Raw genomic sequence first — 26,184 nt, 5'->3', positions numbered from 1 at the left:
AACATTACATTCATAAAAAGCGTATTTTAAATCAGAATCATTAAGCCTAGGCCTACTCACCAAACAGATGTCGTAGCCATAATTCATCCCCATGCAGCGCTCAATGTGGAATTGCTAATCCACTTAGAAAATTCCAAAGAGCAGGCAGAATAAACTACATTGAACTGCTGTATATTGAAAAGAATACATTGTGTTTTGTAACCCTGATTTTTTATCTACTTACCAAATTGAGCCCCGTTTCAAATTCTCTTCTATTTTATTCTGTAATATTACAATGTAGCATTGTAATATTAAGTAGCATTGTTTAAAGTGACTAGTGATATTTTACATAAATTCCCATTATTAAAGTGGCTGGAGTTGAGTGTGTTGGCAGCAGCCACTCAATGTTAGTGGTGGCTGTTTAACAGTCTGATGGCCTTGAGATAGAAGCTGTTTTTCAGTCTCTCGGCCCCTGCTTTGATGCACCTGAATGTCAACTAGTTGATATTACGGTTTCAATAAATTAAACAGAAGGTACTTGTCTTTTATTGTTTAAGTATGAGGCTATTTAACAATTAGGATGTTATCTGTACTGGTTATGATCATTAAAGGCATTTTTACAAACTGTTGGCATATAGATAAATGTGCACATATTTTTTCCCCCAGTGCAGGTATTGTGTTCTATAAATGTCTTACTTCATTTTAGTAAAAATGTGAGTGTTGGAACAGTCCAACAATGTCAAAAGCCCATCCCTGATGTGTTACCTGGTGGACCTTGAGGAGGGGCGGGCAGCTCTTCAGGGTGGAGCTCCTCAGGGCTGGAGAGCCCTGGGTCAACACAGGACGCAGCCCGGACACAGGGAGACTGCGCAGGCATGCTAGCCTCACCAACATGGTCATGATGAAGCTCTGGAATTACAAATCTGAAAACAGTCCCGATTTCTATCAACTGAAGCATGAGGTAAGCAGAGAGGAAATGGGTCTACAACAGATACGGGTTTTAAAACATCCCTTTAGATATGTCGTCTCAAATTCCCCGTCATAATGACCAACTGTCCTGTCCATCGGCACAGTAAGTTGATTGAATTGTATTTAAGATTCTGGCTTCCCGCTGACTGTTTTCATGCAACCCAATAGGGAGCAACACTTGTCTATGTAAATACAACCGTGTGGCTAAAATCAGCTAACTTTAGCACACGAGCCTGAAAACCAAATGTTGAATTGCATTGATTTCTATGTCGGGCATTAATGAGCGTTTGGATCAGTAAAGTTTCTTCTCATGACCTCAGCAAGCTAAATACATTGTCAAATACATAATATATTTTAACTTACTTTCATTTTTAGGAATGTGATACAATATGTCTACAGGAAAGTATAATTAAAGTCAACTTTTCAAAGTGCTGGTAGTGAGTTAACATTTCTATCATCTGAAGCATGAGCGCAAGATGGAAATACAGGCAGGAGAAGCATGGATACTTGAAAATAGGGGCAGGAGAAGCATGGCTACTTGAAAATAGGGGCAGGAGAAGCATGGATACTTGAACATAGGGGCAGGAGAAGCATGGATACTTGAACATAGGGGCAGGAGAAGCATGGATACTTGAACATAGGGGCAGGAGAAGCATGGATACTTGAACATAGGGGCAGGAGAAGCATGGATACTTGAACATAGGGGCAGGAGAAGCATGGATACTTGAACATAGGGGCAGGAGAAGCATGGATACTTGAACATAGGGGCAGGAGAAGCACGGATACTTGAACATAGGGGCAGGAGAAGCACGGATACTTGAACATAGTGGCAGGAGAAGCATGGATACTTGAACATAGGGGCAGGAGAAGCACGGATACTTGAACATAGGGGCAGGAGAAGCACGGATACTTGAACATAGGGGCAGGAGAAGCACGGATACTTGAACATAGGGGCAGGAGAAGCACGGATACTTGAACATAGGGGCAGGAGAAGCACGGATACTTGAACATAGGGGCAGGAGAAGCACGGATACTTGAACATAGGGGCAGGAGAAGCACGGATACTTGAGAATAGGGGCAGGAGAAGCACGGATACTTGAAAATAGGGGCAGGAGAAGCACGGATACTTGTAAATAGGGGCAGGAGAAGCATGGATACTTGAAAATAGGGGCAGGAGAAGCACGGATACTTGAAAATAGGGGCAGGAGAAGCACGGATACTTGTAAATAGAGGCAGGAGAAGCATGGATACTTGTAGCATCGTCACAAGACTTCCGGGAACACTTGCGAAACAGACCAAGCGGACCAGGTTGGGGTTGGAGAAGTCAACGAGAGAAGTGAACAATTCTTCCTTAGTTGTTAACTTTCTCAATCTAAAAAAGGCACAATGTCTTCAGTAGTTGAACACGTCATTACTTCAACCTCGTGAAAGTGACAAACTGGCACGTTTTCATTTTCTTCTAAATCAACTTTAAATCGAAGGAGTGCTTTTGATTTGACGGCCTACACATCTGCGGTTTTGCCGCGAGCCGATGACGTTTCTGTGTATGAGCTAATCAACGTCGCCACGATCTGGGATTTCGTTTGGAGAAGCAGTCTCTGCCTGTCTCTATACTGTAGGTCTTTGCTTGCAGAGTTCATCCATGTGAATACATGTTTCGGCCCATACTTCAGGTGATAGAAATATTAACTCCATACCAGCGCTCTGAAAAGTTTGTAATTAAATATATTGTCTCACATCCCAACCTGCAAAAGGAGAAACCGAACAGACAACTGGTAAAGTAAGTTAAAATATAATTGTATTCAACATTCTGGCTTGTAGAGCTTGTGAGAAGACATTTTCCTGACAAATATATGCCAATCATCTCAGACTGTGAACCAGAGGTATCACCACAGATAGAACAATGAGCCAGATATTCTAAAGGATGCATAAATATGAAGCATCCAGTTGGCGTTTCCACTCACTACCAAATATGGTGATGAGAGGATGGCCAGTGGCCGGAACTCCATACAGTTCATTTCCAAAACTGATTCATTTGCTCCAATTGGAAACAACAGACCAGAAACTATCTTGGGTTAGTTAAACAAATCTTTGCTAACACAGTCATTGTCAGGCAACTAGCTCATTTTCTATAGTGAACAAAATATAAACATGTAAAGTGTTGCTTCCATGTTTAATGAGCAGAAAAAAAAGATCCCAGAAATGTTCCATATGCACAAATATGCTTACTTCGCTCAAATTTGTTTACATCCCTGTTAGTGAGCAGTTCTCCATGTTTGGCATATCAAGAAGATGACCAAACAGCATTACAGGCATATCTTGTGCTGGGGACAAATGGCCTCTCTAAAATGTGCAGTTTTGTCACAAAACACAATGCCACAGATGTCTGAAGTTGAGGGAGCACGCAATTGGCATGCTGACTGCAGGAATGTCCACAAGATCTGTTGCCAGAGAATGTAATGTTCATTTCTCTACCATAAGCCGCATCCAAAATCGTTTTACAGAATTTGGCAGTAGTCCAACCGGCCTCAATATGACTACATGTAACCACGCCAGCCCAGGACCTCCATATCCGGCTTCTTCACCTGCATGATCATCTGAGACCAGCCACCCAAACAGCTGAAGAAACTGAGGAGTATCTGTCTGTAATAATGCCCTTTTTTGTGGAAAAACTCGTTCTGATTGGTTGGGCCTGCCATGCCCACCAATGGCTGTGCCCCTGCCCAGAAACTTGAACTCATTAGATTAGGGCATAATGAATTTATTTCAATTGACTGATTTCCTTATAAGAACTGTAACTCAGGAAAATATTTTAATTGTTGCTTTTATATTTTTGTTCAGTATACAAAGGCTAGTGATAAACATAGCTAGCTTACAAGCTGATCATTCTGGTTTTCATAACACAGTATGTTCGCTAACATTAGCTAACTACAGAATCCCAAAGCTTGGAAAAGTTAAATTAAATAACGAGGATCATGAACACAAAAGTACCATAACTATCTTTCAGTCATAAAAAATATATATTTAATTGAATTTGGCAGAGAATGTTCCTTGCTTTGTAACCATTGCGTAAGTCATTTAACTTAGCAGCTTGCTCGCTATAGTAGCTAGTCGCTGTTGTGAATCATATCGAATTGACAAGTTAGCAACGCATTCAAGGAGGAAACGAGAAAACAAATATATACATTGATAGAGCGTGTCAACAATAAAACACAGTAATCCTACTTACAATGTTTAAAAGACAAGTCAAATCGCTATATATTACATACCAAGCGTGTAGCTAGATTTCTGTTCACCTTCCTTGAGATAAGTGCGCACTTCACCGACGTAATATGACGCAATTTCTTGAACGTTCTGACAGATGTCGTCATAATCAAGGGACGAATTTCATCGAAATTATGTGACTTGTAGTTCCTTAGGTCGATTTTTTTTTCTAGAGATTCTAAAGACGTGTAAAATGAATTCCAACAGGTGGCGGCACATCTTCATCCACCAAAAAGTGCTGCAACCTTTGCAAGTCAACTTTTTAGGATAGCATATCTGTCAGTTTCATCTTGCTTATGACTCTTTGGAAATCTTTATTTTTTATTTTTTAACGGGCCTTTGCACATTTACGTTGATAAAGAAATACGTATGTTTACTATGAGTGTAATGTTTACTGTCATTTCTGATTGTTTATTTAACTTTGATCTATTTCACTTGCTTTGGCAATGTAAACATATGTTTATCATGCCAATAAAGCCCTCTGAATTTAATTGAATTGAGAGAGGGAAAGATGGAGAGGAGGGAGGAGAAAGCGAGCGAGACAGAGAAAGAGTGGCCCTCTATATTCGGCTATGTAAGAACAGCGATGGGTGAGGGGCCAACCTCTCCACATGTGACTACAGTGTCCATTTCTAGAGGAAGAGTGGCACACTCGGTCACGGTGTGTTCTTGCCCTTTCGTTGGGATTAGAGATGTAAAATAATAATAATTCAACCGTTAATGCGTGTTTTTGTTTGTTTGTTACATATATCTTCATAAGTTTATTTCATCTCATTATTGATCGGATTTTCCCCCCTTTATTTTTCGTGTGGACATTTTGAGAAAAATACTTTTTTTTGTATTTCTAAACTTTTCTTTCTAAAATGTCAAAGTTTGCTCGCGTATTTTTGTAGTCCACCTTCGTCTATGGAATCATCTTGGGGATATTAGAAATAGCCTAACGGACATGGAGGAGTTTATCAACTTTTCCCACACAAGGTGCCTTTTGTTCGTGAATAAGGCAGCGTGCTTTTGGAAGACTAGACCATGAGGGAACCCATCGAGCGCACAACTGTCGATTAGGCGACTGGTTGCTTGAGAGCGTCAAACTAAAATGGTAAGGAATGATCCGTTTTAAACCAATTTCTTTTTATAAATGTTTTCATTTTTTAAAAGTTGTTGCTTTAGTGTTTTCATTATTCATTATTCATTATTTTTAGTGTTTGCTACTTTTTATTATTTGAGAACAAATAACATGGCATGGTCTATTGATGATTTATTGATGACGTTTTCCTACTTTATCACTAGCCTATTAACTAATTACCGTGTAAGGACTTTCTGCTGTATAAACGATGTACTGTATCCAGTGTGGATGACTACACAGGATTTGTGTTGGCTTGATTTCTAAAGACCAAACACTATCTGTCTGGGTATACCTGCATGAGCTGGAAGCACCACCAATGGATGAGGACTTCTAGGGTATCAAACAACCCACAGTGATATGATACCAGCGCTGCCCTCTGTCAATGTGCCAGCCTGTCAAGATCCAATACAGCCTGGTGCGGCAGGTAGCCTAGAGTGGTTAGAGGCGGGCCAGTGGCCGCAAGGTTGCTGGTTTGAATCCCGGGTCTGATAGGACAAATCTTTCTGGAAGTGAGCTGGCAACCTGGAAGGTTGCTGGTGTCAAGTCCTAGAGGCATTACCTGCCGTTGTGCTCTTGACCAAGGCACTTAACCCCTCTCAACAACAGCTCCCCGGACACCCAGTGTGACAGCGCTGCTCCTAAACCTGTACATGTATGTGTTTCCTTCGGAGGGGTTGGTTAAAGGCAGAAGTGACATGTCGGTTGGACCTTGTGTGCAATTGACCAATAAAGTCATCTTGATCTTAATCTTAGCCTGGTCCCAGATCTGTTTGTACTTTCTTGGCCATAGGGTTTGGTAAGACAGCACAAACATAATTGAGTCCAGGCTAGATCCATTACAGAGTACCACTGAACTGCTCTCTGTAAATATGAGGCTACCTGCCATAGGGGCACGGGGCACAACCTTTCCTTTATCATGCTTTAAATAGCCCTGTGTAATTACAGTATTACAGTATGTTAAGCTAAACGTCTGTTGATAGGAGTAAGGCAAAATCACCCGAAGTGAAGTCATGTTGCTATATGTCTGTGGTGCCTATGGTCGCCTAATGTACCTGCAATGGTAAACTGTTAATTACTTTGTCAAGGTAGGGTAAAAAAATAAAACAGCTGATAGTTTCTATTCTGAAATGATTCAAGATTTCACTTGATACACTGCTTTGCACCGCCAGAACAGGTGCCAATTAAACCATATGCTCTCCAAGCTTCGCTGACTGCATTAATTGAAATTTCACACAGAGAAACGGTTACAAATGTGATTGTCATGCTGGCTCTTCTATCTTCAGTCCCCTTTCATTTAAAAAATAAATAAATAAATCCTATTTGAGCCTTAAGAAGGAGGCATCCATTAAAAGCATTTGTAACATGCTGATAAATGGGGAGATGGTGGTTCCTTCATGAGCTGATCATCAAATGTGTCATACGCCTCGGTGGGTTGTGAATGTTTCGATGGCAGCTCTATAAAGATGAGTTCTTTCTGACACCACGCTTCTACGGGATAATAAGCTCAGATAATTGGTGTGTACTGGCTTACATTATAAATCATGAAACCATTTGAAAGAAAATACTATTTTGTAGATGTTCTTTTGATGGTTTTCACAGTAATCTATGATCCCTAGTGGCGCAAGCGGTCTAAGGCACTGCATCTCAGTGCAAGAGGTGTCACTACAGTCCCTGGTTCAAATCCAGGCTGTATCACATCCCGCTAGGATTGGGAGTCCCATAGGGCGGCTCACAATTGTTCCGGGTTTGTCCAGGAGTAGGCTGTCATTGAAAATAAGAACTTGTTTTTAACTGACTTGCCAAGTTATATAAAGGTTTTTATTATTTATTTTACCTTTATTTAACCAGGCAAGTCAGTTAAGAACATATTCTTATTTTCAATGACGGCCTGGGAACAATGGGTTAACTGCCTGTTCAGGGGCAGAACGACAGATTTGTACCTTGTCAGCTCAGGGGTTTGAACTCACAACCTTCCGGTTACTAGTCCAACGCTCTAACCACTAGGCTACGCTATTCCATTCTATAGCTCATGCTATGGGACTTAGAGTAGAGTTTTTACTGAATATACAAATACACCATGTTAGAGAACAACCGTTGGACCCAACACAGTCACGTGGTGTTATTAAACTATGCCAAAAACCACCCGTATGACAAATAACAAATGAAGCAATCTTCGTCCAGTTATGGGCAATTGTTAAGCAATCATCAGGAAGCTCTCAATGCATTTCCCTTCTCATTTCCCCTGGCATGTCTCCCATTGGCTGAGGTCTGTGGCTATATGATGATGGCATGTCTCCCATTGGCTGAGGTCTGTGGCTATATGATGATGGCATGTCTCCCATTGGCTGAGGTCTGTGGCTATATGATGATGGCATGTCTCCCATTGGCTGAGGTCTGTGGCTATATGATGATGGCATGTCTCCCATTGGCTGAGGTCTGTGGCTATATGATGATGGCATGTCTCCCATTGGCTGAGGTCTGTGGCTATATGATGATGGCATGTCTCCCATTGGCTGAGGTCTGTGGCTATATGATGATGGCATGTCTCCCATTGGCTGAGGTCTGTGGCTATATGATGATGGCATGTCTCCCATTGGCTGAGGTCTGTGGCTATATGATGATGGCATGTCTCCCATTGGCTGAGGTCTGTGGCTATATGATGATGGCATGTCTCCCATTGGCTGAGGTCTGTGGCTATATGATGATGGCATGTCTCCCATTGGCTGAGGTCTGTGGCTATATGATGATGGCATGTCTCCCATTGGCTGAGGTCTGTGGCTATATGATGATGGCATGTCTCCCATTGGCTGAGGTCTGTGGCTATATGATGATGGCATGTCTCCCATTGGCTGAGGTCTGTGGCTATATGATGATGGCATGTCTCCCATTGGCTGAGGTCTGTGGCTATATGATGATGGCATGTCTCCCATTGGCTGTGGTCTGTGGCTATATGATGATAGCATGTCTCCCATTGGCTGAGGTCTGTGGCTATATGATGATGGCATGTCTCCCATTGGCTGAGGTCTGTGGCTATATGATGATGGCATGTCTCCCATTGGCTGAGGTCTGTGGCTATATGATGATGGCATGTCTCCCATTGGCTGTGGTCTGTGGCTATATGATGATAGCATGTTTCCCATTGGCTGTGGTCTGTGGCTATATGATGATGGCATGTCCCCCATTGGTTGTGGTCTGTGGCTATATGATGATGGCATGTCTCCCATTGGCTGAGGTCTGTGGCTATATGATGATGGCATGTCTCCCATTGGCTGAGGTCTGTGGCTATATGATGATGGCATGTCTCCCATTGGCTGAGGTCTGTGGCTATATGATGATGGCATGTCTCCCATTGGCTGTGGTCTGTGGCTATATGATGATGGCATGTCTCCCATTGGCTGTGGTCTGTGGCTATATGATGATGGCATGTCTCCCATTGGTTGTGGTCTGTGGCTACATGATGATGGCATGTCTCCTATTGGCTGTGGTCGGTAGCTATATGAGGATGGCATGTCTCCCATTGGCTGAGGTCTGTGGCTATATGATGATGGCATGTCTCCCATTGGCTGTGGTCTGTGGCTATATAATGCTGAGTACCTCTCATGCATGCACTCAAATGTCCTCCTCGATTAGTCTTTCCACGATTCCTCACGTCCTCTTCCTTCTGAAACAGCGTTGGAGGAAAAGATCCAAGGTCCATCTCTTCTGACCTAATCCTCTAATGTGTTTTGAGGAGAAAGGACACCGGGAATCGAGAAAGGATGAATTGGGATAGAGCCACGGAGTGAATTTAAAAAAGGCCTGGGTTGGGATCTTTAGTGACTGACCAGTTGAGGGACACTGGGCCCTCTCTGTGTGGACAAACTGTATTGCGACTGACTGGTTTTCCGCACCAACAACCCTTTGGGAGAGTACAATGGTTTTTCAATGAGTAACATGTTACACCTTAGGCCTTGGCATGGCAGGGATCCAAACAGGCCAGGAGGGTTGTCAGTCTCTGACCAGCTGACGTGCAGGTGACTCTAGGGCTGGTCGGCATTTATTGAGATGAGTAATGTATTGGAGGCAGCTCTACAGAGTGGTCACTAGCTGACACAGCCACAAAGTCATACAATCTGATTTTAAACCTAACCTAACCCTAACCTTAACCACTCTGCTAACCCTACTTCCTAACCCTAACCACTCTGCTAACCCTACTTCCTAACCCTAACCACTCTGCTAACCCTACTTCCTAACCCTAACCTTACATTTACAATATAGATGTGATTTAAAAAATGTTTTAAAATGTAAATTTAACTAGACAGGTCAGTTAAGAACCCACCCACAAGCCTATACCCCCCCCCCCCCCTCATGGCTGTGCCCCTGCTTAGTGACTTGAAATCCATTGATATTTTTATTTATTTAACTAGGCAAGTCAGTTAAGAACAAGTTCTTATTTGATGGCCAAACCCGGACAACGCTGGGCCAGTAGTGCGCTGTCCTATGGGACTCCCGATCACAGCCGGATGTGATACAGCCTGGATTCAAACCAGGGACTGTAGTGATGCCTCTTGCACTGGGATGCAGTGCCTTAGACCACTGTGCCACTCGGGAGCTGAAAAAGATCGCAATGCTGTGATCTCAGGCCGGAATTTTTTTTTACAGTCTGAACTCTGTGAGAGACGTTTGTGTCTGTGACATGTGGGCAGACGGTGTAAGACGGAGATGGTCAGAGGGAGATTTCCTCTCTGTAGAAAACACAGACTCAGTGCACTCCAAGTCCAACTTGTGATTACCAACTAGTCCACGTCAACAGTGAGTGCTGGGTCTAGTTCCAATTCAAAACTTACTCTACGTCCTCCAACTCATTCACTTTTTGAGAGGGTTTCACAGGATTTGTCTAATCATTTTGGGAGTTAAGATTTGCAGTCTTTTGGACAGGCTACTGTAGCAGCCTGAGGCAGACAGAGGTTGCAACAGGGTGTTGGAACTCAGCCTTCATAGCACCAAAAAAATAGATAGGAAATCTGAGGCATCATGGGAATTCAGAAGACAGAAAGGGGGGAACTTCAGGTATACTGGGATTTTGGATGAATACATGTATACCATTTTTATGCCTCTGCATCCAGAATAAAATAAGTTAGAGGTAGTTTCGCAAACCAATGCCAACTAGCGATGGCACAAAGGAAGTTAGAAGTTAGAAGTAGTTTCTCAAGCTAATGCTAACTAGCGATGGCACCATGACTGGAAGTCTATTATGACAAAGCACAAACCTAATGTCAAAGACTATAGTGTCCGAGTGAAAATGTCTAAAATACACCAAGGCTGCAGTGTATTTGGGTCCGGAGTTACAACAAGAGCTTCATCCTCAGCTTTAATGGGAGCTGCTGTCTCTCTGGGGCTGTGTCCCAAATGGCTCCTATTGCCTGTATAGTGCACTGCTTTCAAACATAGGCTCTGATCTGATCTGAAAAAATACCAATTAGTGGAAAAAAAATATCAGAATTGGGCTGCCTGTCTAAACGCAGCCAGGGACAAGTGAATACGAGTCGGTTGTTGTGTTTGCAGCAGTTTGTATGAATCTGAGTGGTTACATACAGTACATGTTAAATGGTTACGAGACAGAGATAATGAGACTCTTGCTGTAATCGAAGGGAAGGTACCACTGAAGGTCTCCGTATTCAGGCAGGCAGATTGAAGCAGAAGTGTGTCACCATCCAGGCCCTGAAGAAGGCACAGTTATACCGAAATGTTGGTGATTTACCTAATAAATTACATAGAGTTTATATATACAGTCGTGGCCAAAAGTTTTGAGAATGACACAAATATTAATTTCCACAAAGTTTGCTGCTTCAGTGTCTTTAGATATTTTTGTCAGATGTTACTATGGAATACTGAAGTATAATTACAAGCATTTCATAAGTGTCAAAGGCTTGTATTGACAATTACATGAAGTTGATGCAAAGAGTCAATATTTGCAGAGTTGACCCTTATTTTTCAAGACCTCTGCAAATCGCCCTGGCATGCTGTCAATTAACTTCTGGGCCACATCCTGACTGATGGCAGCCCATTCTTGCATAATCAATGCTTGGAGTTTATCAGAATTTGTGGGGTTTTGTTTACACACCCGCCTCTTGAGGTTTGACCACAAGTTCACAATGGGATTAAGGTCTGCGGAGTTTCCTGGCCATGGACCCAAAATATCGAAATGTTGTTACCCGAGCAACTTAGTTATCACTTTTGCCTTATGGCAAGGTGCTCCATCATGCTGGAAAAGGCATTGTTCTGGATAGTTGGGAGAAGTTGCTCTCGGAGGATGTGTTGGTACCATTCTTTATTCGTGGCTGTGTTCTTAGGCAACATTGTCAGTGAGCCAACTCCCTTGGCTGAGAAGCAACCCCACACATGAATGGTCTCGGGTTTCTTTACTGTTGGCATGACAAAGGACTGATGGTAGCGCTCACCTTGTCTTCTCCGGACAAGCTTTTATCCGGATGCCCAAAACAATTCGGAAAGGGGATTCATCCGAGAAAATGACTTTACCCCAGTCCTCAGCAGTCCAATCCCTGTACCTTTTGCAGAATATCAGTCTGTCCCTGATTTTTTTCCTGGAAACAAGTGGCTTCTTTGCTGCCCTTCTTGGCACCAGGCCATCCTCCAAAAGTCTTTACCTTACTGTGTGTGCAGATGCACTCACACCTGCCTGCTGCCATTCCTGAGCATGCTCTGTACTGGTGGTGCCCCGATCCTGCAGCTGAATCAACTTTAGGAGATGGTCCTGGTGCTTGCTGGACTTTCTTGGGTGCCATGAAGCCTTCTTCACAACAATTGAACCGCTCTTCTTGAAGTTCTTATAGATCTGATAAATGGTTGATTTAGGTGCAATCTTACTGGCAGCAATATCCTTGCCTGTGAATCCCTTTTTGTGCAAAGCAATGATGATGGCACGTGTTTCCTTGCAGGTAACCATGGTTGACAGAGGAAGAATAATGATGCAGTGGTGTAAAGTACTTAAGTAAAAATACTTGAAAGTACTACTTAAGTCGTTTTTGGGGTATATGTACTTTACTTTACTATTTATTTTTTTGGCAACTTTTACTTCTCTACACTCTTCTCTACAAAGAAAATGATGTACTTTTTACTCCAAACATTTCCCTGAGACCCAAAAGTACTCATTACATTTTGAATGCTTAGCAGGACAATACAAATAGTCTAATTCACAAACATTCCTGGTGAACATCCCTGGTGAACATTCCCGGTGAACATCCCTGGTGAACATCCCTGGTGAACATCCCTGGTGAACATCCCTGGTGAACATCCCTGGTGAACATCCTTGGTGATCCCTACAGCCTCTTATCTGGTGGACTCACTAAACACTCATTTGTAAAGGATATCTGAGTGTTGGAGCGTGCCCCTGGCTCTCCTTAAATATATATATATTTTTTTGACATAAAATGATGCCATCTGGTTTGCTTAATATTAAGAAATGATTTATACTTTTACTTTGATACTTAAATATATTTTATCAATGACATTTACTTTTGATACTTAAGTATATTTAAAACCAAATACTTTTAGACTTTTACTGAAGTAGTATTTTACTCGGTGACTCACTTTTACTCAAGTAATTTTCTATTAAGGTATCTTTACTTTTACTTTATGACTAAATTGGGGACTTTTTCCACCACTGGTCTGGAGTAAAAGGTCCTGTCCTCAGGCCTGCTCAAATCAAAACATATTTTACTGGTCTGGAGTAAAAGGTCCTGTCCTCAGGCCTGCTCAAATCAAAACATATTTTACTGGTCTGGAGTAAAAGGTCCTGTCCTCAGGCCTGCTCAAATCAAAACATATTTTACTGGTCTGGAGTAAAAGGTCCTGTCCTCAGAGCTGCTCAAATCAAAACATATTTTACTGGTCTGGAGTAAAAGGTCCTGTCCTCAGAGCTGCTCAAATCAAAACATGTTTTACTGGTCTGGAGTAAAAGGTCCTGTCCTCAGAGCTGCTCAAATCAAAACATGTTTTACTGGTCTGGAGTAAAAGGTCCTGTCCTCAGAGCTGCTCAAATCAAAACATGTTTTACTGGTCTGGAGTAAAAGGTCCTGTCCTCAGAGCTGCTCAAATCAAAACATGTTTTACTGGTCTGGAGTAAAAGGTCCTGTCCTCAGAGCTGCTCAAATCAAAACATGTTTTACTGGTCTGGAGTAAAAGGTCCTGTCCTCAGAGCTGCTCAAATCAAAACATGTTTTACTGGTCTGGAGTAAAAGGTCCTGTCCTCAGAGCTGCTCAAATCAAAACATGTTTTACTGGTCTGGAGTAAAAGGTCCTGTCCTCAGAGCTGCTCAAATCAAAACATGTTTTACTTGTGCAAGTCTCTTTCTACAAACGTACAAAACTTTCTACAAGCTTATTACTGCTGTTTTTATTATTATTTATTAGGTATTTTTCTTAAAACTACGTTGTTGGTTAATTAAGGGCTTGTAAGTAATCATTTCACTGTAAGGTCTACTACACCTGTTGTATTCAGTGCTTGTGACAAATACAATTTGATTTGGTTTTAATCTCTTGGTAACGTGACAACATTGAGAGAACCCCAGAGCGCACGCAGATCAAAGTCTGCAAGTGTATTTATTGATTAACAGCAGAATATTCGTACTCTTTAAATGGATTTGTAATAATTCTGAAAATGTCAAGTCACAAGTTTTCGGCCGTTGTTAAATATTTAACACATCATGATATATACAACTTCGCAAAATTAAATTACACATTTGCTAATTGTACTTGCAAACACGAATATCAATGTGCAACCACAAAAGTCAAAATACAAACTGGTGTAGTTCTGTCATCCTTATAATCCCATACTTAGGAGGCTCTATTCAAAAGTAGTGTACTATATGGGGTGCTGTTTGATCCACCTGGAGGAGTCAGCCAGGCCTTGGATCATTCACGGGCTCAGGATACTTTTATTGGCATGCCCTGACCTTAGATATCTCTGTTTTGTTATATATTTTGGTTAGGTCAGGGTGTGACTAGGGTGGGTACTCTAGTTTTGTATGTCTAGGGTTTTTGTATGTCTATGTTGGCATGATATGGTTCCCAATCAGAGACAGCTGTTTATCGTTGTCTCTGATTGGGGATCATATTTAGGTAGCCATTTTCCTCATTTGGGGTGTGGGATCTTGACTATGTGTAGTTGCCTGTCAGCATTGTGTTGTATAGTGTCACGGTTCGGTTGTTATTTTGTTGGTTTGTTCGGTGTTCATTCAGTTAATAAAGAGAATGTACGCATACCACTCCGCCTTGGTCCGATCCTTACAACGAACATGACATTTATATTTATTTAACCTTTATTGAACTAGGCAAGTCAGTTAAGAACAAATTCTTATTTACAATGACAGCCTACCCCGGCCAAACCCTAACCCTGGACGACACTGGGCCAATTGTGTGCCACCCTATGGGACTCCCAATCACGACCGGTTGTGCTACAGCCTGGAAATAAACCAGGGTCTGTAATGACACCTCTAGGACTGATATGCAGTGCCTTAGACCGCTTCGCCACTCGGAAGCCCCTACTTAATGATCACAGCCTTTTACTGTAGCTACTGCCAGGGGGACCTCATAAACTGACGTTTCCACATTATGTGGCCCTAATTGCTCCTTGTTCCCCATATAGGGCACCTCTTTAGGGGGCGCTTGTCAGAAGTTGTACACTATGTAGCGAATTTGGGTGACATTTAGGACACAGTATTAATGATCACGGGTTACTATAGCAACCATTAGAGGGACCTAATGAACTGACCTTTACACACACAGATGTGCCTTTTGAAACATACAGTTTACAAGTTTTAGCCAGCTATACGATTCAAATCAGATGGTTTACAAGTTTTAGCCAGCTATACGATTCAAATCAGATGGTTTACAAGTTTTAGCCAGCTATACGATTCAAATCAGATGGTTTACAAGTTCTGCCTCATGTTTATACACTTTTCCCGATATCGATATTAGATAGACATTTGAATAGAAAGAGACCATAGTGCTGTCGGCCTACAGCTGGTTTGTCACAAAACCATGGTAGTTGTGGTGGCAGACACATAGACAACGGGTTAACCTGTCTCTGTTCATTGAATGGGCCATTATATCAAACCGGTTCAATAATGATGTACATTTTCACCTCAATCATCACCTCAATCAATGTAGTAATTGTTACTGTGGGTGAATAGCCACAGTCTCTCGGCATGTAAGATACCCTTTCTAATGGCAGGCAGTGAGTTTAAAGGGGCAATCTGGGATTGGTACATCCATTTATTTTTATGAATGATATAATAGCCATTGATATTTGAAGAATATAACTTAATTTAAGAGTGGTTACATTTCTCCAGCCACATCCTTCAGTTGTTTACAACAACAATAAACAGTGGTGTGTTGACCGCTTTGGTTTAGTTTAAAACCCAGATCGCCCGTTTCATCTTGGATCATTAGTCAGGGATTAAAGCCAAGCTAACATTATCCCAACAGTAACATTATAGTAATCCTTCAGCAGAATGGGCAGGATATCCCTAAATAGGCCTCATTACATCCGTCTTTGTCTTCAATGGATAGACTCTACTCACTCTGCAAGCCAGGTACAGCTAGGGATGCATCCCAAATGGGACCCTATTCCCTACAATGGGTCCTGGTCAAAAGTAGTGCACTTTAAAGGGAATACTGGTCAAAAATAATGCACTATAAAGGGAATAGTGGTAAAAAATAGTGCACTATAAAGGGAATAGTGGTCAAAAATAATGCACTATAAAGGGAATAGTGGTCAAAAATAGTGCACTATAAAGGGAATAGTGGTCAAAAGTAGTGCACTATAAAGGGAATAGTGGTCAAAAATAATGCACTATAAAGGGAATAGTGGTCAAAAATAGTGCACTATAAAGGGAATAGTGGTCAAAAGTAGTGCACTATAAAGAGAATAGTGGTCAAAAGTAGTGCACTATAAAGGGAATAGTGATCAAAAGTAGTGCACTATAAAGGGAATAGTGGTCAAAAGTAGTGCACTATAAAGGGAATAGTGGTCAAAAGTAGTGCACTATAAAGGGAATAGTGGTCAAAAGTAGTGCACTATAAAGGGAATAGTGGTCAAAAGTAGTGCACTATAAAGGGAATAGTGATCAAAAGTAGTGCACTATAAAGGGAATAGTGGTCAAAAGTAGTGCACTATAAAGGGAATAGTGGTCAAAAGTAGTGCACTATAAAGAGAATAGTGGTCAAAAGTAGTGCACTATAAAGGGAATAGTGGTCAAAAGTAGTGCACTATAAAGGGAATAGTGGTCAAAAGTAGTGCACTATAAAGGGAATAGTGGTCAAAAGTAGTGCACTATAAAGGGAATAGTGGTCAAAAGTAGTGCACTATAAAGGGAATAGTGATCAAAAGTAGTGCACTATAAAGGGAATAGTGATCAAAAGTAGTGCACTATAAAGGGAATAGTGGTCAAAAGTAGTGCACTATAAAGGGAATAGTGGTCAAAAGTAGTGCACTATAAAGAGAATAGGGGTTCATTTGGGACCGATACCTGGTTTTATATCCTGCTGCAGTTCTGCTTGCTCACACTCTCACAGTCTCATAATGGTTACACTGTATGGCCCCGTGACAAGCAGGTTTTCCCCTTTCCATTTCTGTTTACTTTTTGCCTCTGTGCTCTTTCCCATATATCCCCTGTTCAAAGGTAACTGTTTTACTGCAGTGTTAGGTCACTGTTTAGGTGCTCAGTCTGGGAGCTCTCTGGTGGAATAATGAAAGCCCTTCTTCGCTATTCATAGCACCTCCGTCACTCGGTCCCGTCAAGAACATTCTCAAGCCGCCCTCTGCCGGTGGCGCCACAGTGTTGCCTTAAGGATCTCTACAGATCGGTCGGTGTCCCATCCTCGGGACGGTTGAGCTAATGTGCGCTAATGTGATTAGCATGAGGTTGTAAGTAACAAGAACATTTCCCAGGACATAGACATATCTGATATTGGCAGAAAGCTTAAATTCTTGTTAATCTAACTGCACTGTCCAATTTACAGTAGCTGTTACAGTGAAATAATACCATGCTATTGTTTGAGGAGAGTGCACAATTATGAACATGAAAAGTTATCAGTAAACCAATTGGGCACATTTGGGCAGTCTTGATACAACATTTTGAGCAGAAATACAATGGTTCATTGGATCAGTCTAAAACTTTGCACATGCACTGCTGCCATCTAGTGGCCAAAATCTAAATTGCGCTTAGCCTGGAATAATACATTATGGCCTTTCTCTTGCATTTCAAAGACGATGGTACAAAAAAACGTTTGGCTTTTACTTTGTACTATCTTTTACCAGATCTGTTATATTCTCTCCTACATTCAGTTCACATTTCCACAACCTTCAAAGTGTTTCCTTTTAAATGGTATCCAGAATATGCATATCCTTGCTTCAGGTCCTGAACTACAGGCACTTAGATTTGGGTCTGTCATTTTAAAGCGAAAATTTAAAAAAAGGGGCAGATCCTTTTAAAGTGGTGATAAAAGCCCAGTCAGAAATATCTTTGCTAGCATTATCATCTAGTCAAATTTACTTTAGACAGATGTCAATGTTGTCATTAGCTAGTTCTTAAAGAATAGCTGGCAATGCTGACACTAGCTAGCTAAAATCCGGTGGCCTCCCCTCAATCTTAGCTAGCTAGTTAACGTTATACTGCATCTAAAGTCAATCTGGTGACATCAAAATGATGACAAAAGGTTTCCCCACTAATTATTTGCCTCCTTTTGAATGCCATGGTATTTACAAGCCACTGTAAGGCACTTTTGATGAAATCTTCATCGGTGCTCTATTACGATGCATTGAGTAGAACGCTCAGTCCTAAACAAATGTTCAAAACAATATTGTGAAGGAAATCAACAACCCATGAATAGCCTGGTCCCAGATCTGTTTGTATTAACTTGTGAACTCCTATCTCCATCATTGAATAAATCATTAGGAGTTGGTAAGACAGCACCAACATATCTGAGACCAGGCTACAGTACGTCTTCACCAGACTGTGGTTTGTTCTAGTAGCCTGCTGGACATGTCACTGAGTGCTCTTGAGTCTTCTCTTAAAATACCTCATTGAGTGCTGACATAAAGGAGCAGCTGGTGGATTGGGTACCTTGGTGACATACATTACATGGACAACAGTGGATTAGGTTATTTCAGCCACACCTGTTGCTGACAGGTGTATAAACTTGAGCACACAACCATGCAATCTCCATAGACAAACATTGTCCGTAGAATGGCCCATCCTGAAGAGCTCGGTGACTTTCTGCCCTGCTAGACCTGCCCCCTGCTAGAGCTGCCCCCTGCTAGACCTGCCCCTGCTAGACCTGCCCCTGCTAGACCTGCCCCCTGCTAGAGCTGCCCCTGCTAGAGCTGCCCCCTGCTAGACCTGCCCCTGCTAGAGCTGCCCCTGCTAGAGCTGCCCCCTGCTAGACCTGCCCCTGCTAGAGCTGCCCCTGCTAGAGCTGCCCCCTGCTAGACCTGCCCCTGCTAGAGCTGCCCCTGCTAGAGCTGCCCCTGTCAACTGCAAGCGCTGTTACTGTGAAGTGGAAATGTGTAGGAGCAACAACGGCTGTTTCAGTATAACAATGCCCCTGTGCACAGAGCGAGGTCCATACAGAAATGGTTTGTCAATGATTTTGGAATGAGATGTTCATTGAGCAGGGGTCCACATACCTTTGGCCATGTCATGTTTGACCGTATTGGTTGCATTCAAAGCCTATTTATTTTGTTCCTCTGTGTATGGGTCATGTTACAACACATTTGTATGCTATTATCGCCATGTAGATGCAATATGATCGACCTATATGCAATATTACATATTATTGTAATTGATTTGAGACAGAGAGAGGCTCAGTCCGAGCAAACATTGTTTTATCTCTAGAGGGACACCAGCTTTCAACACTAGCATTGTGGGCGGGTTCTTGAAATCCCCCCCGTAGCCCTAAAGAAAACCCAGACAGACCCAAGGGATGTAGCAGATTAAATTCCCCCGGTGAAACCACTCTGACGCTTTCTATTCTTACACCACTGTGGTATGAAATTATATTATCGTCTCCCTGAAAATGGGTCCGACACCAATTGACGGGAAGCTAGCATGACCCATAAACACAGCTATTAAACTCCCACCTTAAACCACCAACATGCTGACTAGGCGACGAGGCACTGATACATTTACATCAAGCTATACTGTAGCATACTGTATGTAGAACCTGGGATACTTTCTCCTCCATTTGACTGGTTATCAACAGATTAGTTTTCAGAAGATTTAATCTAACACAACTATACTATAATAATTTATGTAAACTTTACTATAAAAATGTAAGCTATCTCTACTATAACAGTTGAAGTCCTCTCTACTATAACAGTTGAAGTCCTCTCTACTGTAACAGTTGAAGTCCTCTCTACTGTAACAGTTGAAGTCCTCTCTACTGTAACAGTTGAAGTCCTCTCTACTGTAACAGTTGAAGTCCTCTCTACTATAACAGTTGAAGTCCTCTCTACTATAACAGTTGAAGTCCTCTCTACTATAACAGTTGAAGTCCTCTCTACTATAACAGTTGAAGTCCTCTCTACTATAACAGTTGAAGTCCTCTCTACTGTAACAGTTGAAGTCCTCTCTACTGTAACAGTTGAAGTCCTCTCTACTGTAATAGTTGAAGTCCTCTCTACTATAACAGTTGAAGTCCTCTCTACTGTAACAGTTGAAGTCCTCTCTACTGTAACAGTTGAAGTCCTCTATACTATAACAGTTGAAGTCCTCTCTACTGTAACAGTTGAAGTCCTCTCTACTATAACAGTTGAAGTCCTCTCTACTATACCAGTTGAAGTCCTCTCTACTATAACAGTTGAAGTCCTCTCTACTGTAACAGTTGAAGTCCTCTCTACTATAACAGTTGAAGTCCTCTCTACTATAACAGTTGAAGTCATCTCTACTGTAACAGTTGAAGTCTTCTCTACTATAACAGTTGAAGTCCTCTCTACTGTAACAGTTGAAGTCCTCTCTACTGTAACAGTTGAAGTCCTCTCTACTATAACAGTTGAAGTCCTCTCTACTATAACAGTTGAAGTCATCTCTACTGTAACAGTTGAAGTCTTCTCTACTATAACAGTTGAAGTCCTCTCTACTATAACAGTTGAAGTCCTCTCTACTATAACAGTTGAAGTCCTCTCTACTATAACAGTTGAAGTCCTCTCTACTATAACAGTTGAAGTCCTCTCTACTATAACAGTTGAAGTCCTCTCTACTATAACAGTTGAAGTCCTCTCTACTATAACAATTTAAGTCCTCTCTACTATAACAATTTAAGTCCTCTCTACTATAACAATTTAAGTCCTCTCTACTATAACAGTTGAAGTCCTCTCTACTATAACAGTTGAAGTCTTCTCTACTATAACAGTTGAAGTCATCTCTACTATAACAGTTGAAGTCTTCTCTACTATAACAGTTGAAGTCTTCTCTACTATAACAGTTGAAGTCCTCTCTACTATAACAGTTGAAGTCTTCTCTACTATAACAGTTGAAGTCCTCTCTACTATAACAGTTGAAGTCCTCTCTACTGTAACAGTTGAAGTCCTCTCTACTGTAACAGTTGAAGTCTTCTATACTGTAACAGTTGAAGTCCTCTCTACTATAACAGTTGAAGTCCTCTCTACTATAACAGTTGAAGTCCGCTATACTATAACAGTTGAAGTCGTCTCTACTGTAACAGTTGAAGTCCTCTATACTATAACAGTTGAAGTCCTCTCTACTATAACAGTTGAAGTCCTCTCTACTATAACAGTTGAAGTCCTCTATACTATAACAGTTGAAGTCCTCTCTACTGTAACAGTTGAAGTCCTCTATACTGTAACAGTTGAAGTCGTCTATACTATAACAGTTGAAGTCCTCTCTACTGTAACAGTTGAAGTCCTCTATACTATAACAGTTGAAGTCCTTTAAGGTTTGTGTTCTTGTTTACAGTACTGTAGCGTGTTCATTTCATTTTGCAGAACGATGCAGCCGTGTATACGATGTAAAATACAACAACGATCAACCGGAGGACTGTTTGAATAGGCAGCGGGAGTCTGGAGAAGAGAAGGAGATTGGCAGAAGCTATTAAAGAAGACATTCCGTGACAGCAGCAGATCCCGACACTGCTTCATCACAGGATGAGGATGAAATACACAATCTCCCTTGTCTTCATTGTGGCACTGGTCATCATTGAGAAGGAAAACAACATTATCTCACGGTAAACCTGAGCCCATCTCCATGATCAACACAGAGAGAGAGAGTGTGTGTGTGTGTGGTGAGTGTGTGTGTGTGTGTGTGTGTGTGTGTGTGTGTATGCGTTAGGCCTGTCTGTTCTCCCTCAGATTGGAACAGGCTCACCTTTATTCATAGCAGTGTGTTTGAGACATTCGTTTCAGCTACTCGGCCTCAAGTGTCATGCTGTGTTTTCCAAGTCGTCTGATTGGATGAAGTAGTCATGTTTCAATTGCATAGATTGTTTACTTACTTTAATTGATTTCACTGTCTGTGGATAAGATGGTCTTGTAAAACTATAAAACATGTTGTTTAACACTCATGTAACACTACCAACCCTGTCTTGTAGGGTTTCAGACAAGCTCACCCCAAAGCAGACCCCCCAGACACCCCTTCAGCCCAGTAACTCTGCGTCAGCCCTGGGTCTCCTGAAGTTGAATGGCTCCTCCTTCTCTACCCTGAGCAAGCTGGACCCTGTCTTCACCCTCATGAAGAGACGCCTGGAGAACTACACCGAGCAGAGGTCTGTGTGTGTAGCATGATATACTATTTATCATACAGTAAGACAAGCAGTCTGGTCTTAATGGCTACATGTACTCCTAAATCTACACCCTGTACAGCCAGGAGAGGACTGGCCACCCCTCAGAGCCTGTCCTCTCTAGATTTCTTTCTAGGTTCCTGCCTTCCAGGGAGTTGTTCCTACACACTGTGCTTCTGCCTCTGCATTGCTTCTTCTCTGGGGTTTTAGGCTGGGTATCTGTAAATCACTTAGTGACAACCGCTGATATAAAAAAGGCATTTATAAAATATATGTGATTGATTGACACTACAGTACCTAACATATCATGTTTGATCTCAGTAAAGACATTCCTGAAGCTAGCATAGTGGTGTCCCCACTCCTGATCAGTATTTGTATGTGTGCTGTCCAAGTGGTTGGGAATCATGTTTTTTTATTTTTTATATCCGATTCGATTGACATTGGACAATAACGTTTTGTATTTTGTACTGTATTGTAGGTCAGAGGTCATAGGGTCAGCTGGAAACAGAAAGCACATCCTCCTATTGGCCACCACGCGGACAGGCTCCTCCTTCGTGGGCGAGTTCTTCAACCAGCAGGGAGACAACATGTTCTACCTGTTCGAGCCGCTGTGGCACGTGGAGAGGTCGCTGACATTAGAGGGCGGCGGGACCAATGCCACAGCCGCCGCCCGGGCCTACCGGGAAGTCCTCCAGGGGCTCTTCCTGTGTGACTTCACCCCTCTGGAGAGCTTTATTGACCCACTTCCTGTAGACCACGTCACCTCAGCCCTGTTCAGGAGAGAATCTAGCAGCTCTCTCTGTGAGGAGTCCGTCTGTAGCCCGTTCGTTAAGAAAGTCTTTGAACGCTACCATTGCCGGACCAGGAAGTGTGGTCCCCTCAACCTGACCACGGCGTCCGAGTCATGCCAGCAGAAGGAGCACAGGACCATTAAATCCGTCCGGGTGCGCCAGCTGGAGACCCTGAGACCCCTCGCCGAGGATCCTCGTCTGGATATCAAGTTCATCCAGCTGGTGAGGGACCCCAGGGCGGTTCTGGCCTCCCGTATGGTGGCCTTCTCCGCCAAGTACAACAACTGGAAGAAGTGGGCGGTGGACGGAGACGTGCCCATTGACGACGACGAGGTGAGGAAGCTGAAAGGCAACTGCGACAACATCAGGATGTCTGCGGAGGTCGGCCTGAGGCAGCCGTCTTGGCTGAGGCGGAGGTACATGCTAGTACGGTACGAGGATATCGCTAGATTCCCTATGAGGAAGGCAGCGGAGATGTACAAGTTCACCGGGATCCCGTTCACTCCTCAGGTAAAAGACTGGGTGTTAAAGAACACCCAGGCTTCCAATGAAGCTAGTGGAGTGTATTCAACACAGAAGAACTCCTCCGAGCAAGTGGAGAAATGGAGGTTCAGCATACCGTACAAACTAGCCCAGGTGGTGCAGAGGGTTTGTGGACCCACGATGAAACTGTTTGGGTACAAGTTTGTGAACAGCGAGGCGATGCTGACGGACAAGTCTATCAGTTTGATCGAAGAAAAGATTTTCATACAAAACTTTTCATAGACATTTTACGGTAACTCTGAACTCTGCTCATCAGACAAAGTGGACCAACAGATAAGATTATGAAGTGATATTTGTGAGGATATTTATTGGGGACTGTACTAGTATACAACAGAGTAATGTATAAGACACTTTATAGATACATATTAAATTATAACATGTTACACTCCAGGGTGTAGAAGGAAATACACATTTTTGTGTGTAATGAAAAGGAACGAATACAAAAACAAGTACTACCTTTTAACTTTTTACAGGGACATTTAACAAAAGAAAACCCTTGGTACATGAGTACTACATGGTAGAAAACACTTGTTATATAAGTACTACATGGTAGAAATCCCTTGTTACATGAGTACTACATGGTAGAACACCATGGTAGAAATCCCTTGTTACATGAGTACTACATGGTAGAAAACCCCTTGGTACATGAGTACTACATGGTAGAAATCCCTTGTTATATGAGTACTACATGGTAGAAACACTTGTTATATAAGTACTACATGGTAGAAATCCCTTGTTACATGAGTACTACATGGTAGAACACCATGGTAGAAATCCCTTGTTACATGAGTACTACATGGTAGAACACCATGGTAGAAATCCCTTGTTACATGAGTACTACATGGTAGAAATCCCTTGTTACATGAGTACTACATGGTAGAAAACCCCTTGGTACATGAGTACTACATGGTAGAAATCCCTTGTTACATGAGTACTACATGGTAGAAATCCCTTGTTACATGAGTGCTACATGGTAGAAAACCCTTGTTATATGAGTACTACATGGTAGAAAACCCCTTGGTACATGAGTACTACATGGTAGAAATCCCTTGTTACATGAGTACTACATGGTAGAAAATCCCTTGTTACATGAGTACTACATGGTAGAAAACACTTGTTATATGAGTACTACATGGTAGAAATCCCTTGTTACATGAGTACTACATGGTAGAAAACACTTGTTATATGAGTACTACATGGTACAAATCCCTTGTTACATGAGTACTACATGGTAGAAATCCCTTGTTACATGAGTACTACATGGTAGAAAACCCTTGTTACATGAGTACTACATGGTAGAAAACACCTTGTTACATGAGTACTACATGGTAGAAATCCCTTGTTATATGAGTACTACATGGTAGAAATCCCTTGTTATATGAGTACTACATGGTAGAAAACACTTGTTATATGAAAAGTTGTTTGTTATGCACCTTTACCACCTTTTCACCCCAGGTAATTCAAGCTTTTTAAATCTGGTTTTAGGGTGGCCAAGCTTGAGTCCTTGAACAGTTTCCCTGTTGAAGTGTATTTTTTTTTCTGTCAAGCCACGGGTTAATAACAGTAGCTGGTTTTTAACTGAGCTGTAGAGAAGGGAGTTAAATGAATGGCTTTGCTCTGTGTGTGTGGAAAGCAAGACAGTGGCAGGACATTCCAATGTCTTTGGTCTTGTATGTTCTATAGCATTTACCTATAAAGAAGGGATGTTCTTTCATGTTAATTTAATATATTATGTTATTTGTATTGAGATTGAGAGATTATGGCCATGGCTTTTGCACATGCTACATAGATGGATAGTTTTCTCCCCGCTAACTGATGGGACCCCTTACTTCCAGACCTGGGTTCAAATAGTATTCAAAATCTTTCATACGGTTTTAGCATTTGCTTTAGCCTGCCAGGAGTGCCATATGGGTGGGATTTGCTGTTTTTGAGATTATTCTATTGGTTAATAACACCAGCTAAAGTATTTGAAATGATTTCGAATACTATTTGAACCCAGGTCTGCTTCGTGAACACATCGGCTAGGTGAGTGAGTATCTGTACATGCATGTTGCTGTTTTAGTTTTAATTGGCTGTTAGTGTTTCGCGTCGTGGAAGTCGACGGTGAGCGTAGCGACTCATTCTGTAAAAACAGATGTCTTCGGTGGTCCTGTATGTACAGACATTGTGTGTCCCAAAAGGCACCCTGTTCCCCATAATGCACCATAGGGAATAGACACATACATTCCTCCTGCAGCTGGTTTGCAGAATTGTGTGAGGTTTATCAGCAGCTTTCTGTCCTTTGACACAAGTCTCCTGGCTGGTGATGATGGACGAGAAGAGGACCCGGGGACTAAAAGACTGGGTGTACGTTCCAAATGGCACCCTATTCCGTATATGGTGCACTATTTTTGACCACTGCCCCATTGGGATCTGGTCATAGGTAGTGCACTATGTAGGGAATAGGTTGCCCTTTGGGAGGCGTTATGGTTTTTGTCTATATGTATGCCTATGCCCTTTCTCATTCTGGTGTTAAGTTTACTTTTCATTTCAGTGGAATTCACTATTGTTGTATGTGGTTGTTTGGCCTTTTACTGTACAAGTAAATTGAACACTGACAAGTCTACTTTTGTTGTTTCCTTGTTTTGCTGTCAGATGTATTTTAAACTGTTAGGTGACATTTCTTCAAATATATGTTCTATGTGTAGGGTAGCATTGCTTATTCAAATGGAGAAATCT

General features: G+C 42.0%; 2 protein-coding genes across 4 annotated transcripts in view; one reads left to right on the top strand and one right to left on the bottom strand.

Moving 5' to 3' along the window:
- Positions 1 to 5,648, bottom strand: part of LOC109883475 (growth hormone-inducible transmembrane protein) — a 36,534-nt gene extending 30,886 nt beyond the window's left edge. Inside the window, exons 1-2 of one of the 3 annotated variants that reach the window (XM_031813019.1) lie at positions 5,628 to 5,648; positions 745 to 888 (exon numbers count right to left, since the gene is read on the bottom strand). In XM_031813019.1, the coding sequence (XP_031668879.1) occupies positions 745 to 888; positions 5,628 to 5,633 (150 nt within the window). In that variant the 5' untranslated portion in view covers positions 5,634 to 5,648. Of the gene's footprint in view, positions 1 to 744; positions 903 to 4,217; positions 4,335 to 5,627 lie in introns of those variants that run through there. The other 2 variants (XM_031813020.1, XM_031813018.1) reach the window with 2 other exon arrangements.
- On the top strand, positions 4,789 to 26,071 carry LOC116359705 (carbohydrate sulfotransferase 3). Its single transcript, XM_031813017.1, has 4 exons — positions 4,789 to 5,308; positions 21,342 to 21,580; positions 21,944 to 22,117; positions 22,611 to 26,071. The coding sequence occupies exons 2-4, from the start codon at positions 21,501 to 21,503 to the stop codon at positions 23,686 to 23,688; spliced, it is 1,332 nt and encodes a 443-aa protein (XP_031668877.1). The 5' UTR covers positions 4,789 to 5,308; positions 21,342 to 21,500; the 3' UTR covers positions 23,689 to 26,071.
- The last annotated feature ends 113 nt before the right edge of the window (positions 26,072 to 26,184 follow it).

Source organism: Oncorhynchus kisutch, unplaced genomic scaffold, assembly GCF_002021735.2.
Source record: "Oncorhynchus kisutch isolate 150728-3 unplaced genomic scaffold, Okis_V2 Okis04b-Okis11a_hom, whole genome shotgun sequence".
Lineage (NCBI taxonomy): Eukaryota > Metazoa > Chordata > Actinopteri > Salmoniformes > Salmonidae > Oncorhynchus > Oncorhynchus kisutch.
The sequence above is the reverse complement of the archived record's forward strand: the minus strand, read 5'-3'. Positions and strand labels throughout refer to the sequence as shown.